Below are 17,809 nucleotides of genomic sequence, written 5' to 3'. Positions count from 1 at the left end.
GGTGGTTAATACTGGGAGGTAGAAATTGCAGTTCATCAGTATGGCCTGGAGAATTAAATGCTCAGCTCAACTTTTTCAGGCAGTGCTGTGCGAGATGCAATCGGGTGTGCGGGTCTGTGTGTCCACTGTGGCTCTGCTGGCCCCGTTTTGCCGCGGGTGTCGCAGCAGGGCGCGCAGTTTGCCCGGCCGGAGCTTCAGCTGCTCGCCCCGGCAGACCAGCAGGTGGAACAGCCAGGACACCTGCAACCCCCCGCTTCCCCGGGACAACCCCCGCGTCCTCATCACAGGTGACATACGGCTTTCCTTCTAGGGCACTGTAGCTTCTTTATTTATCTAGTTTCACGTTCATACAGTTACACACACACACACACACACACACATACCTTGGAGCTACACAGTGCAATCAATCTTCTACTGTTGGTCACTGAGCAGCTACACTGGATCAGATGGGGGATCAATGCCTTGCTCAAGGGAAGGGGAGAGTGTTACTTACTCCTTCAACCCAACCACATTTTCCCTGTAGGTCCTGGGTTCCAAATACAGTACAATGAAGTGCAAGAACTTTGTTCCGAGGGAGGATTCATAACATTGTGGCATCAATGGGAGGATACTACAGACGCATGTGTCGTCATTTTTTTCTTTTCGAGTTGTTTTCACTGGTCACTGGCAGCAGGACCCCATTTTGACTCATCACAATAGATCGCTTGCAGACAGTGCTGGTGCCATAAAAGAGCCAGTGAGTGACTGAGGGGAGAACAATAGCCTGCACGCACTTTTTGTCTCTGGATAAAGCTGTGGTGACAACAAAAAAAGGTTGCTGTTGAAGCATGGTGCATCGAAAACATGTATTTCATATTCATGCACAACTCCAAACATCTTTTCTTTTATGTGGACAGATGCAAATACAGTATTTATCTTTGTCTCTGTATGTAGGTGGCCTTGGACAGTTAGGTGTGGGACTTGCACAGATGCTGAGGTGAGATATTCACAATTCCCTGAATGTTTGCAAAATGTTCAAAATTCAAAATATTCCTGATTTGAATGTGATGATTTGTATATTCTTAGGAAACAGTACGGAACAGAGAATGTAATCCTGTCAGACATAAAGAAGCCTCCACCACATGTGTTCAGCAGTGGTACGCAAAATCAAATGGAAGTCATTTTTTTAAATATTTAAGATGTTCTGTTTTTCTCATACAATTGACATTCTTCTCCCACTCACAGTTCACAGAATGTACAACTTACTTCCTTGTTACTTCCTTGCCTGCCCTTAAGTGATCTCCCCACCTCCCTCTCTCTTCCCATTAGGTCCATTTGTGTATGCCGATGTGTTGGACTACAAGCACCTCAGAGAACTGATTGTAAATAATCGTATCACTTGGCTGGTGCACTACAGCGCTCTGCTCAGCGCTGTGGGAGAGGCTAATGTGGCCTTGGCGCGCAAGATCAACATCACAGGTCTGCTCCAATATTGCACACAAACACCATGCGCCGCCTTTTATGGACGATTCTGTTTAAACTCTTCCTGCACTTTTCTGCTATCCAGAGGTGGGGACTCGAGTCACATGACTTGGACTCAAGTCAGACTTGAGTCACAAGTCTAATTTCTTGGGACTTGAATTTCCCCTAGGGGATCAATAAAGTGCAATCTTAATGCATGAAGAGAATACTTGAGACTTGACTTGGGTTTTGGTGACGTGGGACTTGTACTTTGATGACTTGAAAAGGTTTCTAAAGTCTTGACAAAAGATTTTGTGCATGTGTTAATTACTTAGATTGAAAGTTATGAGATTTGTTCCACCAGACGACTGAATTTAAATTCTGTTTTCTGATTTGTATTGAATTTTTATGGAACTAGTGCAGTGCCCGTTCGCCCCGCTGCTGCACAGAGCGCTGTTCGCTTGTTTATTCAAAGTTTATTAATATTGAACGTGTCGCGTGTCCATATTGCACCAAATCCGAAACTGCACATCCTTGGGTCCTCAGCAATACACCCGCCAAGTGTGAAGTAAATTGGACGAACGCTTCTCGAGATATGCGAAGGACACACATACAGACAGAGATTCCTTGCTTTATAGTATGATGATTGAATATATTGAAGATGGATCTGATTATAGAAATCAAACTCATGATGCTCTTACCAAGTTTTTATCCTATTAAAACCATATTGCATTGAAAAGTCCTAGATATTTTGTTTTCTTTAGAATATTAAATTGATACTAGACTCTTGATTTGTTCTGACTTGACTTGGTTTTCTACATTTAGACTTGAGACTTGACTTGAGACTTGACATTAACGACATGGACTTCACTTGGACTTGAAAATCTACATTTAGACTTGGGACTTGACTTGAGACTTGTGCCTCAAGACTTGAGACTGACTTGCGACTCAAGCAAAGTTGACACCTCTGCTGCTATCCATCTAGGCCTTCATAATGTGCTGGACTTGGCCTTGGAGAACTGCCTGCGTCTCTTCGTCCCCAGCACCATTGGAGCCTTTGGGCCTTCTTCTCCCCGGGACCCTGCGCCGGACCTCTGTGTCCAAAGGCCTCGAACCATCTACGGGGTGTCCAAAGTGCATGGAGAACTGATGGGGGAGGTTGGACTATCTTCGCATGCACACACACCCATACAGACTGACCTATGCACGCATGTATACAAGGGTGGACCCACTCCCATCCATGGATTCTCACAATCTAGCAGGATATGATCTCCATCTTGTCTGCTTCCTTTTTCTTTTAGTATCTCCATCATAAATATGGCCTGGACTTCCGCTGCCTACGCTACCCTGGCGTGATCTCAGCCAATACACAACCTGGGGGAGGAACAACAGGTATTCCTTCACCTCACCTCCGCTTAGAATACATGCTGCAAGCTCACGATCAACCAGAAATTCCGGACTAAGCACTCCTCATCTCTCTTTCCGCAGACTATGCAGTCCAGATCTTCCACGATGCTCTCAGCACAGGTCACCACGAGTGCTACCTGCGCCCAGACACCCGTCTTCCCATGATGCACATCTCCGACTGCCACCGTGCCACAGTGGAGTTCATGCAGGCTCCAGAGTGCCAGCTGTCCCTGCGCACCTACAACATCGCTGCCATGAGCTTCACCCCAGAAGAGGTGGCCAAGGAAATCCGCAAGCATCTGCCTCACCTCAAGGTCACCTACAACCCTGACTCTGTCCGCCAGACCATCGGTACGTCTTAAATGTCTGTGGTGTGTGTGTGTGTGTTTTCATTCCCCACGTGATGAAATCTGTGGATCAGGTTGCCTCCATGTCTGTCCGTCAAAATGTGAATTCTCAGGTGATATCTCAGACACCACAGGTCACAGGTATTTTGACAAACCTTGCTAGGGACGATGCATCTTCGCACTGTGTTCCAACATTTACCAAATTAAAGGTCAAAATTTTGTGATATTTATGTGATACCTCAGACACCCCTGGTGCAATTTTGATGAAACTTGGAGGGATGATGCATCTTGTTTTTGACTGCCTGCATCTTTCATGGGAGACGACGATGTTTACTTGTTATAGGCTGTGATGAGTTCAAACTATGCAAAATCTATGAGGTTTTCAAGGTCCAACCTTCCTGGATGGGCCTAAAAGCAATGAGTTCTTACTTTTTAGTTTTATCTTCTCCTAATTGCACACTCATTGGTGGGATTGATATTGTTCTCTGTCACTACAACTGTTGGGATGGAAGTAATGTGGTCATCTGGATTGTCATTTTGCAGCGGACAGCTGGCCAGTGAGGTTTGATGACTCCAATGCCAGGAGAGATTGGGGCTGGGCACCAGACTTTGCGCTGGAAGAGCTGGTCGCAGACATGCTCAGCTCCATTCGAGACAAGAGGACCAACGAGGGACTGCCAGTCAGCTAGCAAAGCCTGCTTCACAGAAACTGAGCAACCAATCCCCTAGCCCACAAGTTTTCTTCAACCTGTGTTTACGCACAATACAGTGAATCTTCCTTTGACTTATGTTGTCTACCGGAATCTTCTGTTACTCTGGAATATTACAGCAATGAACCACAGTAGGAATTCTCAGCCAGAGCCTCTCAACTTACAGTGGACACTGAGAAGTTGACTGCCAAAGAGTCTCTCACACATACACATACACACACACACACACACACACACACACACACACACACACACACTGCAGCCTTGTTCTTTTTCAGGGAACCATATACTGTCAAACATTCTCTTCGGTTGTTACTATCTTCATTCTCTGTTGTTTTGTTATAATGGTTTAAACATCATTTTACACATGGGGATCTTGCCTCCAATGAAACAGCAAATGACTTTCATTTTTTACTTTTCTCTAAGCATCATAGATTTTAAAATGTTACGTTATTGCATCCATGAAAACATCAATCTATTACAGTGTTTAATACTATATGGATCGTTGCACATTAAGCGTAGCAAATCTGAAGTAGGCTTTAATCTGGAATTCTTACCATATTACCATAATCATCTGGCTGTCATAAACATGTCTTGAATTTGGTTTAGTTACTATGAACTATAATGACTCATCGGGAAAACCTATTAAAATAAAAATATTTTTTCTTGATTCAAATGATTTAAAATTCTGCAGCAATCTGCATTCATACATCTTGGCCTTCGTTGGTGTTATGATACGGCCATTATATGGTACTGCAGTCATTATGCATACTGCTCCTATACTACCATTATTCAACATAATCTATCGAATGTTAGACCTGCCTCATTGGACGTTTAATTTAAACCCTCATTTAGTCCTAGCGGTTCGACTCCTCCACAGAAGCACATTTTTCATTAAATGTTGACAAGGCTAAACCTACAGGGCTCTATTTTGAGAAATATTTGTGAAGGGCCAATTCACTTAATCCACAGTTAAAATGCAATTTTAATCTAGGATTTGGCCTGGTCCATGTTGGTCCAACTGGCACTATCACTTCTCAAAATGATATGTATTCTGAGTGTTTTATAAGAAAGGCGGAAGTAATATTTTGTCAAAGGACAATCACCCATTGTATACAACTCCATTACCCTTGCCCAAGCACCTAACAGGAACCCTATTTAAAATTTCTTTCTTTACCAGCAGTGTGATTTTGGGTATGAATGAGTACCAATAAAAAATGAAGCCTTATTTTCAATTGTAGATTAATTTGAAACCATATGTTCCTATGTATAAAAAGAAAATGTATAAAAACATTGCAGTGTGCTTTGAATCAGACCTTGAGTAATACATCTCTCATTTGCCCAATTATTAATCATTATTCCAATTTTCAGAATTTATTGCATACTACTAAGGTAGGCTAATATTTATATGACTTAGTGGGCCATGTCTGTCATATCGATTTTTACTCAACTAGGTATTTCCGTTTTGATGATGATGATGATGATTGTGGTGGTGATGATAATGATGATGATTATGATAATGATGATTGTGATGATGATGACGATGATGATGGTGATGATCAGAGAACCGGTGGCCTATGTGGCCAATATACAACTGTAAAGAATAAATCGAGAGCCAGGTCAAATGTGATGAGAGTTATTTCTGAACAATGAATGATTATTTTAGTATTATTTGATCCTCGCAGCGCCGTAGTTTACTGGGGCTGATGATAACAACGACAATGTGAACAATGCTGCCAGTAGTGCCTGAGCAAAATTTGATTTTTCTGCTTTATCTATAAACGAGCCAGTTTGCCCCATAGACTGTTGCCCTCGTCCATCCTTTGCTCGCCGCTGTCATCCCAGTAGCTGCAGTGCTGTCTGCTTCCTGCAGGGGCGCACTTCCTTCAGACGGACCTCGACTCTTGGATTTTAACCGGAGCGGCACGTCTTTCTTCAACAGCGCCCGCTAATATCCTTCTCCAACAATAATGGACGCGGGATTCTTCCGCGTAAGCTCTTTAAAAAATATTTCTGACATTTGCATTGTGTTGTTACTAATTTGCAGGACATTACTCCATGTTCAGTACATGAATGTGGTACATGTAGCTAGGTCGTGCGCCATTCAGTTGGAAACGGTATGGTTAGGGCTCAGACTATCAACTGATGAGAAACATTTTTGGACTTAAGCTTCCTGTTCAAGTGAATTAGTCATAGATAATATGTATCATAACTAAATTAAGAACATTTGTCACCTAATATGTTTGAGTATATTACTTGCAGACCACCGCGTTTGCCTCAAATTTGAGAGATATTCATACAGTGGCAGCAAATAGACGGGCCAAGCTAGCTAACGCTAACTTGTTAGCCTTGGTTAAAGATGGCGCCCGTGCGTTCAGTATCTATGGCGGTGCATCGCCTCTTTCCCCCTGAGCTAACCACGACGGCTAATGCATTAGCTAATGTTAGTGTAACTAGACGTAAAAACACATTGCAACCAACGTGCGTATGTTGTTAACTTTAACTTACAAATGTCTCTTTTGCCCTAATGTCCATGTCAGTGATGTTGTCGGTGTACGTTAGTTAACAAACCAGCTGTAGCTAACGTTGGCTTCCCACGGAGGATTAACAGTAGCAGGCTAACCAACAGTTAACCTAGCTAATTAGTATGAATGACATCTGTCTCTGACTCTGTCTGATCTGTCTGTCCCATTGTTTCTCTAACTCCAATATAAGTGTGAGGCAACGTTACTCAAATAAGTAAAGTCACTAACAGCATAGTTTTCACGTATGTTGAGTTTGGCTTCCAAGTCAATACCATGTTAGCTGAACATGCTAACCCAGGCCAAATGTTAAGGAAGTTGTCGGGTCACTTAGCTAGATGATGTTACAACAAGACACACCTTCAAGCCAGTTCTGGTTAGCTGTACTCTGCGTTACAGCGATGCGTGTATTTGTATTTGTACTTGTTAATTAATCAAGCCAACTAAGATGTGCTTATTTGTTCTCTAGGGCACAAGTGCGGAACAAGACAACCGCTTCAGCAACAAGCAGAAGAAACTGCTGAAGCAGCTGAAATTTGCAGAATGTCTGGACAAGAAGGTACAGTTTCTCCACTACCAAGGTTTTAAATAAATACAGCCAAGTGCTAGTGTTGATAAATCTTTAGCTTCTCTACCAGCCACTTTTGCAGGTATCTGACCATTGTGTTGATATCCTATTCTGTTCTAAAAATCTAATTGCCCCGTTAAATTGTGAAATTGACTGGTTAATTTTATGATTTACCAGACACTGTGGCCTGTAGACAGAAGTTAGCTTCCCAGCATGCCCTGTGCAACACACAGTTCCCTGTGAATAATGTTATTACTCTCAGGACAATGTACAGTCCTTGAAATTGTTATGACGACTGAATGCTGTTTGTTGCTTGGTTAATCCTTAGGTGGACATGACCAAAGTGAACCTGGAAGTCATCAAACCTTGGATTACTCAGCGAGTGACAGAGATTTTGGGGTTCGAGGATGATGTCGTCATAGAGTTCATATTTAACCAGCTCGAGGAGAAGGTAATGTCATTTATTGTGTGAATTTTTTTGTTTTTACAAGTGTTATAAATTGCAGGGTATTGCTTAGTCAGTAAGATGAGAATCAGAGGTTGTAAGAAAATAATTGACATTCTAGTAAATTTTTAAATTGAATGGGGAAAGTAACAATTGGTATAAACTGAATTTATAATGACATAACCTTGTTGTTGCTGTGATGTGACAAAGTGCCTTTTATTCAGCAGTCTTCTAATGATGATGTGATTTATGATTTAAAAGGCCTGAACCAATATGGATGTTATACCTTGCATCAGAAGTATAGCACCAACACCTAATTAGCTCTCTCCTGAGCCCAAAGTCACTGAGCCCAACTCTCCCTTCATGATGCAGTGTGTGGTTTGAGGTGAGTTATGTGCAGGGATCAACAATATCATGTCAGTGATAGACACACCTGAACAATGCCATAATCATATTCTCCATAGATATTTGCAATGCATCATTAGACGGTTCTAAATCCCCTTAGACGCAACAGGGGTTGAAAACAGGGCAGTTTATCAATATGATATAGCCCACTGGTAAGATTAATGACTTTCCTTTTTTACATCCTTGAAAAAGTACAAGTTCAAAGGATGTCTGTGTCAGTCAAACTTTGGAGTTAAGCAAAATCCTTCATGTCAGTAGAGCTGTAATGCTAAGCCCTGCTGATGTTATGTATCATATTTTTTAAGACTGAAGTGTGCATGTGCCTCATTTTATAGCCCATAGGCCACATACATTACATAAATTGAATTAGTACACTTAGATGAGTCTTTTGTCTAAGGCATTTCTTCTGTTTGTCATATTCTGTGCCCCACTGATATTTCACACCACTTGGGGTCTCATAGAGTAAGGGATTATTTCCATTACACAGGCTTACTTTTGGAAATTGAAAAAGTAAAATGGAAGAAACCCAAATAATTTTTAAGAAGCATCCTTCATAAGGTTATTATTAGTATCCCATAGCATAGTTGACTGCAAGTCTTAGTCTATAGGATTTTTATTCTCTTTAAGGTGCTGAAGACCAGAAAGGTATCTTTTTTTTGGTCAGGGTATTTGGGGGAAAATAGTTGCATTATAAAATTGTTTTTGATTTTATTTTGTTTGCTATATCATTTGGGGTTGTGGGAGGGACGTTAAAGCTATGTTTGAAACAATTCCAGTGTGATTGGAGTTTTTTGCTCTGTTCTCACATTTTCCATCCCTTTAGTGTTAATTCGGACTGTTTTTACATGCATACACCACGATTAAAGATATTTTGAAATGAGTTTTGCAATACCTCTCGGGTCATTCACTCCCATTCAATTCCAAACGGCATAGAAAACAACTCTGGAGACTTCTGATTTGGTCAGTAAACAAAATCCATCCACTGTGAATGAGAAGCTGACAATCGCGTTTTGCAGAGTTGCACCAGAACGCTAATATCAAGCTACAAACTTTTACATGTTGAAAGAAGTTACGTTCACCGTTTCATATTAATGCACGCATTCGGGAACGCCACAAGTTATGAGTTACACAGACATGCACCTCGAATATAAAATATGGCAGTATTCTCTCTCCCACCTGTGGAGAATTTGCATACAAATGTGATTTCCAAGCTAACAACTCTGTAATTATACAATAGACCATATTAGAGAGAGAGCGAGTTGCAAGTTTTGAAATTGGCTTAAATTTGCTTTTCTTTAATTGGAGTAACTCGTATTATTTAGACAACGTTTGTTTCAAAATATTTACTTTGAAAAACAACCAAGGCAAAATAGCAAACATTTCATAATATGGAAAAGCACTGGAAAACAATCTACAGTGATGTGAAACAGTAAGGGAATGCACGAAATGAGCAAAAATCTAATTGCGCTGGAATTGTCCTTTAAAGGCTACTGTAGCACATTGCTAAGAAAGGCTTTTTGACCTGTGAAGCCGGTATCTCACAATCATTCTTGTATCAGTTGTTGAAATAAAACCCCTTTATGTACTGTGTACTCATTATTGCTTGTTCGTCTCTTGCAATTTAGATAAATGATATAACATTAAGCTCAAGGTGGTTGAGTCTCAAGCAGTAGGGAGGCGGAAGCAAGCCAAGGGAGCTCCGTACCCACTGATCCCACGGGACTCACTGAAGACACCGGAACTGTACTTGCAGTGTTGGGTTTTAATGCTCTCTGTATTGTGGCTATCTGTTCTATCTCCTGAAGAGTAGACTGTGGGGAGACGGGAAAACAAGAGGTGGGCAGGGATGTAGAGTTGTAAGGTGGTGGGGGGTGGGACTCAAGTTGTTTTAGAAGTATGGGGCTTACAAATTTCATAAATATGATAGCTATTAGATGAGGGGCATAACAGAATCTGACATGGGCCTAACAGCAGTATTGCATGCAGTTGGATAACTCTTTATATTGCTAGATATGTCTCCCCTCAGCTAGCTCACATTCTCAGTTTCAGGAGTTTGTGAATACAATTTAAATCAATCACACCCTCATTTTGATAGGTTGTTATTGAGTCCACTTTTGGACCCAGGGATGTTGAATATTCTAGTCATTTTTTTTCACTTGATTTGAGTATGGTTAACTGTACATAGCCAACAGGTATAGTTTAGTGAGGACTATGGGGTAGGCAGTCCCCTTAATGGGATCCTACCTCCTCCTGATCGTTTTCCTTCCATGTTTCAATGGCTGTATGGTCTTTTCTCTTCCCCCCTTCGTGTGTGTGTTGCAGCACCCGGATAGCAAGATGATGCAGATCAACCTGACAGGCTTCCTGAATGGAAAGAATGCCCGGGAGTTCATGAAGGACCTGTGGCCCCTGCTGCTCAGTGCCCAGGAGAACATCGCTGGCATCCCCTCTGCCTTCCTGGAGCAGAAGAAAGAGGAAATCAAACAGAGACAGGTGAGATTCTCTCTGAACTACAAACTTTGACAAGCTCTGTCCAGTAACTTAAAGGCTACCACAATCATCAATCATATTGTTGTTAGGCCCAGTATCTGCTAAATGCTGGTGTTAAAGATGTAACATGGATAGAACAAGATATGTTTCTGATTGTAATGTAATTGTACTGCATTTTTCTTTCCCTGGCAGATTGAACAGGAGAAGCTTGCTTCTCTGAAGAAAGTGGATGAGGACAAGAAGGAAAAAGACAACAAAGACATCAGAGAGAGAGCTCAGTCCAAGAGCCCGAGGAGGTAATGCAAAATGTCCTCAATATTGTGTTTCAGTGAATGGAAATTGGATATTTATCACAAAACATGAAAATCTTATCTCTCTGGTTGGTGCTTCTCTGCTCAGGCGAAAGTCAAGGTCGCCATCACCGCGACGAAGGTCACCAGTGAAGCGGGACAGGAAGCACAGTCCCTCACGCTCTCCGCGACGCAAACCCAGTCCAGTCGGCGGCAATTCACCCCTCCCAGCCCTGATGCAGCTGCCCCCAAAGCCCGTGGAGCAGCATCCAGAGCCCGATACGTCAGAAAGAGCCATGCCAGAGCCAGTCGTCCAAGAAGCCTCTTCTGCCAGGTTGGCCAGAGTGCTTACTTTGTCTTGTATGCAAAGTTATTATAGTATAATGTTTTTAATTTAAGTTTGAGGTTCAAATTCACTTTCTAATTCAGTTTAAGAGTTGTTTTTTTTTTTTTTTTTTTTTTTTTAAGTTTTGTTTATGTTTAAGTATTGCATTTCAGTTTTAGGTCAGTTTGTTTTTACACATAATATAGTTTTTATTTTTATCATGGGGGGGCCGGGGGGGGGGGGTTGTTGGAATGAAATGGTTTAGAAAGTACATTATTTGTGGGGTTTACATGACTTTAGTCAAATTCCCTTAAGGTGGGAGAATGATTTACCGTAATGAAAGAAATGACTGCGCTCTCAATGCTCCTGGATCAAAACAAAAACCAAAGATGACCCATGAGCAAATTAATTTTAGTTCGTTTTTTGGAACCAGGCAATATAATTAGAGTTCAGCTTTAGTTTGTTAGGTGCGACCAGCAGTCACTCTTTCACTCGGTCGACTCCTGACTGTTGCATTGCTTTGAGTTTAGCTCGTTTGGTGAGGCATAGTTTGCCCTGTCAGAAATCCCGGGTTCTCATCCCGAGTGAGGCAATTTAGTGGAAAGATGTTTGATGTTTAACTCTGTGCCTTTTCCCTGGCCTGTAGTGATGCAGTCGTAGAGGTGGTGAAAGCAGACGCTCTGACTGAAGTCAAAGAGCCCACCCCAGAAAAGACTCTCAAGAAGGAGGAGAGGCCGAAGTCCCGGGAGAGGGAGAAGGACAGCAGGAGGGACAGGCCTCGCCACCGCTCACGTTCCCATTCCCGCTCTCGCAGACGACGCTCTCGTTCCAGGTACTTTCCACCATTCATGGCATAAAGGTATTATCAGGATGTGTGGAGGTCTTGGAAAGTCTTATTGTCTAAATTATATTATCTTAACTCAAGGCCTTCAAAGATCTTGAATATAGACAAATATAGCATTTTAAGTATTTTTATATCACATTTAAAAAAAAAAGTTGTGGACGGTAACAGCATATCACAGTATACTCGACATTTGAAAAATGTTAAGTACAAGAACCCTGGGAATGCATTTTTTTGCCTGGGATTTCAACAGTGCAATTAATTAAACATTTTGTTAATTCAAGGGGAGGTATCACAGTTTTTACTTTTTTTATTTGGAACACAACATGTGGGTGGTACTCGTGAAGTGTGTTTTTAGCAATATTGCAACTAATGCTTGGTGTTAAGTCTGTAGATCATACATCCACATGGCTACTGTTCAACCAAACATTGTTGACCTCAAGGCTTTTTGGTTCTTCCAGTAGAAACCGTATCGACAAATCTAAACCGTAGCAAAGATTTCTACGGTTATACCACCCCTGTCATGAAGCTATATATTTTGATAAGTCATTTTTCCCCACCTTATCTGGTCTTATATGTAATTCTAACTAGCATTGTTAAAAATCTTCATTTCACTTGATGGAACCTACAGACACCCTGACCCTGTTGATGGCTTACTGTGTTTTGTATGTTTTTGGTCTTTGAAGCTTTCTAAACATTCCCTCTCTGTCCTATTCAGATCTTACTCCCCCCGTAGAAGGCCGAGTCCCAGGAGGAGAATGTCCCCCCGCCGTAGGAGCCCCCCTAGACGTGGCCCCACCAGTTCCAGACACAGACACAGACGCTCGCCTGTCCGCAGGTCAGTGTGTTGTCAGGCTTATTTAAGAAAAGCGGGTGAAGGGTGGCTTAGTGGTTTGAGGAACCGTCCTTAAACCGCATGACCTCTGGTTAAACCCCATGCCAGCAAGCATGCACCCTGCTGAGGTGTCTTTGAGCAAGATAATGAATCGCTGCCAGCTCCAGGGGTGCTATTCTGTAGTTCACCCTGACCTCTGACCTGCCTGGGGGGGGGGGGGGGGGGCAAGCAAAAAGAACTTCCCAACGTGGATCAATAAAACTGTCACATGACTTTATTGTGTTGAAATGTACTAATGATGTTGTTAATGTTATTTGTGGCCCGCAGGAGGCGCTCTCGCTCTGCTTCATCCTCGGGCAGCAGCTCCTCCACCTCTCGCTCACCTAAGAAAGCTGTGAAGAGAACATCTAACACACCACCCCGAAAACAGGCCCGCCACCCTGACGTCTCCATCAGCCCATCAGGGAAGGACAGACGATCACCATCTCCACGGGCCAGAAAGGGCCGGGGCTCTGTGTCCCCATCCAGATCATCTGGTATGAAGACCTTTCTTCTTCCATTGCACTCTATAATTATTACCTCCTTGTCCTACACTGATAACAGTGTAGCAACATTTTCAACCACTTGGCTATTAGAGTGCAGATAGCAAGTTTACAGGATGGTCTTCTGGATTGCAATAAATATTGTGTAGGTCTGTTTTTGGGGAATTTTGATTTGGAGACTCAGGTTTACTCCTAGGCCCATTCCAGGATCAATTCAGTAGGTGTTGTAAATGGCGTTTAGTTGAATATTTATATAATGAAATATGGACAGTTGTACTGCAATTGTGATGTTTTTGATGATTCATTTTCATTGTATTTACATTTTTTTAGCTGTGGGGGCCACCGCTAAATTAATGTAAAGGAAACGCAGTTGCAATATTCTTACATAGGGCCTTGGTAAAATAGGAAATTGGAAAATAGATGTTATCCCATGCTGTATTGTAAGCATCACATCACTCTCTCTCTACCATCAGACTGACTCATCAGACCACAACGACTGTCTCATTTTACACAATGATCTGCCAGTGGCAGCAGAATATATTCTACTAGTGCTGAGGGTGAGACAGGAAAAGGCACAGGATTGCGTAGACGCAATATGCTATGACTGTCTATTGAACTCGGTGACTTGGAAATTGGATTTAATTTCATTGTTTCAAATGTCATGATGCTTTAATTCCTGTGTAGGTAAGGTTTTAGAATTTAGCAAGGCTCTTGAACAAACCATAACTGGCTCTGTGGGTTAATAAGGGCAAGTGGAACCACAGCATTCCTTTGCTTAAAATGTGCACAGCTGTAGGACTACACCCATATTACAAGTAGTTTGATTACTATAAATGCATCTACAGATCTATGTTCCTTGTTTTTCAGGTTTAAAGCGAAAACAAGGAGGGAGGAGTGATTCTCCATCTGATAATACCAAACCCAGACCATCTGAAGGGTCTGAGTCAGGTGAGCATTTGTTGGTGTGTGTTTGAAGAACAATAACACTAGTGGTCCTCAGGATGTCTCAACTCACAAATCTAGAAGTCCAATCATGTGTGCAGCCACTCCTTCACCTGTCAGAAGTGGAAGCTCTTTTTTTTTTTTTTTTTAACCCTAACCCACTACTCGGCCAGTCCTCCATGATAGGATAGACAAACTCAAACAACACAAACCAGGAGCTCAAATTTAAGGATCATTTATTGTTTTGTTAATCTTTCCATGCCACTTACTAAAAAGAAGTCACAAGTTAGCTAATCTATCTCCTTGTCCCAAGAGCCTCAGCACAGTGCCCCCATTTGCATTTGTGTAATAGTTATGTAGTTGATTGATAGCAGCTATAGTAAGTTAATTTATCATTACAGACTGAGGGCACACAAACACCCCAGACTATAGAAGTAAAACTACTCTGTGTATATACAGAGGCACCGCACAAATTGCACTATGCCATAGAGAAACCAAACGGAAAGGAAAAAACACAAGCCACAAGGATACAAATCTGTTTCCTATGTTGTCTATATAAATTATGCATGTCTGTCTCTGTTTGTGTCACTGGTTTTCTTAACACTGATTGGACGCTCACTGCTTTACATTTCAGAGGAGGATAAAAATGAGAAAGGGGCAACAGCAGATTCTGTGCAGCAACGACGTCAGTATCGCAGGCAGAATCGGCAGTCGTCTTCAGGTTATAAGCGTTTTTATCCATGTTCTGTCCCCTCCCATCCCCCTCTCTCTCTAACCAAGTCCTTGTTGTCCGTGTCATCTTGCACTCATCGTCTCTTGGACCTTTGAAGCCGTGCCCTAACCCCAACCTTGGTGTTTTTTCCTCTATACACATCCAGTTGAGGCTATAATAGAATGACTGTTGGGGTCCTCTGTCTGTTTGGTTTCAGATACAGGGTCTTCCTCTTCGTCAGAGGATGAGGGGCCAAAGAGGCCAGCAGGGGGTCCAGGGGCCAGGAACGGTGAAGTCAGGAGGAGGCGCAGCCATACACCCTCCCCACGGAGACGACACCGGGACACCTCTCCAAGGTCAGACACTTAGCACTTTATTCACAATATGAATGCCACTTAACTCAATTAGCTTGATAGAAATCAAAGTTCACAAAGTTTTGCTTTCTTCATCTGTTGTTGTGTATTTGGCCTCCTCTCTTCAGGAAAAGACGTTCTCCATCTCCTGGAGGACGCAGACGTCGCTCCCCCTCTCCCCCACGCCGCCGCAGATCCCCTTCTCCTGCCAGACGCAGGTACAGGCATGTTCATTTTATCTCTAGATGAACATTTGAGTGTTGTTAACGTTGGCAATGCAAGAATTGTTTTTGATCGATTGTCTTTGGTGCTCCCCAGGTCTCCTTCCCCACCTGCCCGACGACGATCTCCATCCCCCAGACGGTACTCTCCCCCTATCCAGCGCCGCTACAGCCCCTCACCCCTGCCCCCTCAGAAGAGAAAGCTGTCTAGCTCTCCCACAAAACGCCCCTCTCCAGGGGCCAAGCGACGCCCCTCCAGGTCCCCCAAGCGCAGGAGTTCTCCTGCTCAAAAGAGACGCACACCTCCCTCCTCCACGTCTCCCCCCAGACACAGGAGGAGCCCCATGTTGCCTTCTAACCGGCCAAGCAGGGACACACGATCCCCTGTTGTGCCGGCTAACCGCCTCTCCCCGTCCCCTGCTAACCGCGGTCGCACGGTGAGGGGCTCCAGCAGTCCTCAGGGGCATTTTGAGACCTCCAGTACATCTCCGTCTAACCAGAGGAGGCAGCAGTCCCCTTCCCATGCCGGCAGACCCATCCGCAGGGTGTCCCGGACCCCAGAGCCACGCAAGAACCAGAGGTAAGCAAGGCAGCAAGCATTGATCCTTCAATATGATCATAGTCACAATGATGCAATTTTATTCTTTTTGCATTGCTATTTTATTTACTCCTGATGTCATCTTGTCTTTCTCCTCTCCAGAGCCTCTCAAAGCCCCCAGCCTATGAGGAGAGCGTCCTCCAGATCCGTTTCCCCTCAACCAGCAGCTCAGAAACGTCCAGCCCCTGCATCTGCCTCCCCCTCACCTTCCCGCTCTGTCAGTGGGTCTCCACCCCCAGCCAAAAAGGCCAGCAGCGGCTCTGGCAGTCAGTCCCCAAGCAAGGTTAGATACATCAGCTTACTGAGAAATATGGTAGTGCAAGGTGTTCTTTGTGTCTGTCTCTGTGTAAGACTCTCAATGACATGCTCATGAAATTGGTTTTACTGCAGAATTCTGACACTGACGCCGGAGGAAAGAAAAAGAAGAAGAAGAAGGAAAAGAAACACAAGAAAGAGAAGAAGCATAAGAAGCACAAGAAGCACAAGAAGGAGAAGAGCGGTGCCGCTGGGGCCGGAGACGGACAAGAGAACCAGGGCGTGGACGAGGATGGAGATTCAAAAAAGGTGAAGTCTATTTCTCTGATTTGAGCGACCAAGGCCGTCTGTTTAGACTTTCTGTCCTGGGTGTCTAAATCAATATTAGTGTACATCTAAGTAATGGATGTTCCGTTTTTTTTTTAAATTGTCTCTCATGCACCAGCATTCTGCATCTATCCAGCTGGCTAAGTTGAGTGAGATATAATTAATGCTACCTTTCTTTAAGGAATCAGACAGTGAAGTAGAGGACAGCTTGGATGACCTGGAGAAGCACCTACGAGAGAAGGCCCTGCGCTCCATGAGGAAGGCACAGATGTCCCCCTCACAGATGTCCTGAAAACAAGGGCCACCTCTCACTCCCCTTCCCCCCCACCCCCAAATCTTCCACTCACTCTTTTGAAGTTTGTCATCAACCTGGTTCAGCTTTAGAATGTACAGATTTATTCTTTAGTCTTTTTGTTTTCTTTTTACGGGTTTGGTATGTTCTGAAGTGTGGGTTTCATTAAGAGCTTGATTTGTCACAAGGAGATCTCGTTTTGATTTTTATTTGACCCATAGTGTATTATCTAATCTGTAAAGATGCTTGTGTTGTCCCTGCTTTTAAATAATCATGGAGGGAAACGGTTTAAACACTGAGGTTTGCGTTGGGCAAGTTTCAAATCTTTCACACAACATACAGTAGATTCCATGGGGAATTGATTGCATGTGCAGTGATCGTCTCTGATGTGCATGAACCACTGACCTTATGGAGTGTAGACAGAAGCTAACATACAGTAACATACTGTTACTATTGCCTTTATCAGTGGATACAGTGTGGCACTGCTGTGTGCACTGTAAAAGAGGTCGTAACAGAATGTCTTGTCCCATATTGTAACTTAATAGAGGTGTTTGGCATTGTTTAACCTTGCTGTTATTTCTGGCTCTGAAATGGTCTGACCTAATCCAGAGAGTACACGGTAATTTTTTCCAAATGGATTGATATGCAGTTTTATGTTAACGCTCTCGCATCAAGCCAATCAGTTGTATGGGAGTGCTATATAATTTGTATTTACTACTCCTGGCTCTTGTCATCCTTTCAAAATTAAAAGATTTTTTATAAGATCTGTGCTTATTTTTATTTACAAACATGTTTAGATTCATTAAAGGGATGGAAAATATTATATACCTAAATCTGAGGGTTTACATAGGATGCTATCAGAACTTTCATATTGATTTGGATGAAATTATGACATGCGATTGGATGCAATTAATAGGCCTGCAACATCTGTTGAAATAGCCG

The 17,809-nt window shown here is 42.9% G+C and overlaps 2 protein-coding genes across 5 annotated transcripts; both read left to right on the top strand.

Annotated features, from left to right (window-relative positions):
* The first annotated feature begins 94 nt into the window (after positions 1 to 94).
* On the top strand, positions 95 to 4,155 carry tdh2 (L-threonine dehydrogenase 2). Its single transcript, XM_071900250.2, has 8 exons — positions 95 to 287; positions 934 to 976; positions 1,066 to 1,136; positions 1,309 to 1,458; positions 2,426 to 2,598; positions 2,742 to 2,832; positions 2,929 to 3,198; positions 3,738 to 4,155. The coding sequence occupies exons 1-8, from the start codon at positions 95 to 97 to the stop codon at positions 3,881 to 3,883; spliced, it is 1,137 nt and encodes a 378-aa protein (XP_071756351.1). The 3' UTR covers positions 3,884 to 4,155.
* A 1,626-nt stretch (positions 4,156 to 5,781) lies between these two features.
* Positions 5,782 to 17,631, top strand: srrm1 (serine/arginine repetitive matrix 1). Of its 4 annotated transcripts, none has more exons than XM_071900373.2 (17): positions 5,782 to 5,895; positions 6,896 to 6,985; positions 7,323 to 7,445; positions 10,167 to 10,337; positions 10,527 to 10,630; positions 10,734 to 10,958; positions 11,596 to 11,781; positions 12,509 to 12,628; positions 12,953 to 13,161; positions 14,035 to 14,115; positions 14,744 to 14,830; positions 15,039 to 15,177; positions 15,303 to 15,392; positions 15,493 to 15,975; positions 16,096 to 16,276; positions 16,384 to 16,557; positions 16,757 to 17,631. In XM_071900373.2, exons 1-17 carry the CDS (start codon positions 5,875 to 5,877, stop codon positions 16,865 to 16,867), a joined length of 2,595 nt encoding a protein of 864 aa, XP_071756474.1. In that variant the 5' UTR covers positions 5,782 to 5,874; the 3' UTR covers positions 16,868 to 17,631. The 4 variants fall into 4 exon arrangements, with proteins under 4 accessions (XP_071756474.1, XP_071756481.1, XP_071756464.1 ...); XM_071900380.2 differs by having other exon boundaries at positions 15,303 to 15,398; positions 16,764 to 17,631; XM_071900363.2 differs by having other exon boundaries at positions 15,303 to 15,398.
* Positions 17,632 to 17,809: the final 178 nt, after the last annotated feature.

The sequence above is a fragment of the Centroberyx gerrardi genome, chromosome 17, assembly GCF_048128805.1.
Source record: "Centroberyx gerrardi isolate f3 chromosome 17, fCenGer3.hap1.cur.20231027, whole genome shotgun sequence".
NCBI classification, from domain to species: domain Eukaryota; kingdom Metazoa; phylum Chordata; class Actinopteri; order Beryciformes; family Berycidae; genus Centroberyx; species Centroberyx gerrardi.
Note: the sequence above shows the minus strand (reverse complement) of the source record. Positions and strands in the feature narration are given on the sequence as shown.

Excerpts from the sequence above, each read along its gene's own strand:
- srrm1 (XM_071900363.2), top strand. The coding sequence starts at position 5,875 with ATGGACGCGGGATTCTTCCGC. Across the intron at positions 12,629-12,952 it reads AGACGCTCGCCTGTCCGCAG|GAGGCGCTCTCGCTCTGCTT; the intron begins GTCAGTGTGTTG and ends TGTGGCCCGCAG. Across the intron at positions 16,558-16,756 it reads AGGATGGAGATTCAAAAAAG|GAATCAGACAGTGAAGTAGA; the intron begins GTGAAGTCTATT and ends CCTTTCTTTAAG.
- tdh2 (XM_071900250.2), top strand. The coding sequence starts at position 95 with ATGCAATCGGGTGTGCGGGTCTGTGTGTCCACTGTGGCTCTGCTGGCC. Across the intron at positions 977-1,065 it reads GGACTTGCACAGATGCTGAG|GAAACAGTACGGAACAGAGA; the intron begins GTGAGATATTCA and ends GTATATTCTTAG. Across the intron at positions 1,137-1,308 it reads ACCACATGTGTTCAGCAGTG|GTCCATTTGTGTATGCCGAT; the intron begins GTACGCAAAATC and ends TCTTCCCATTAG.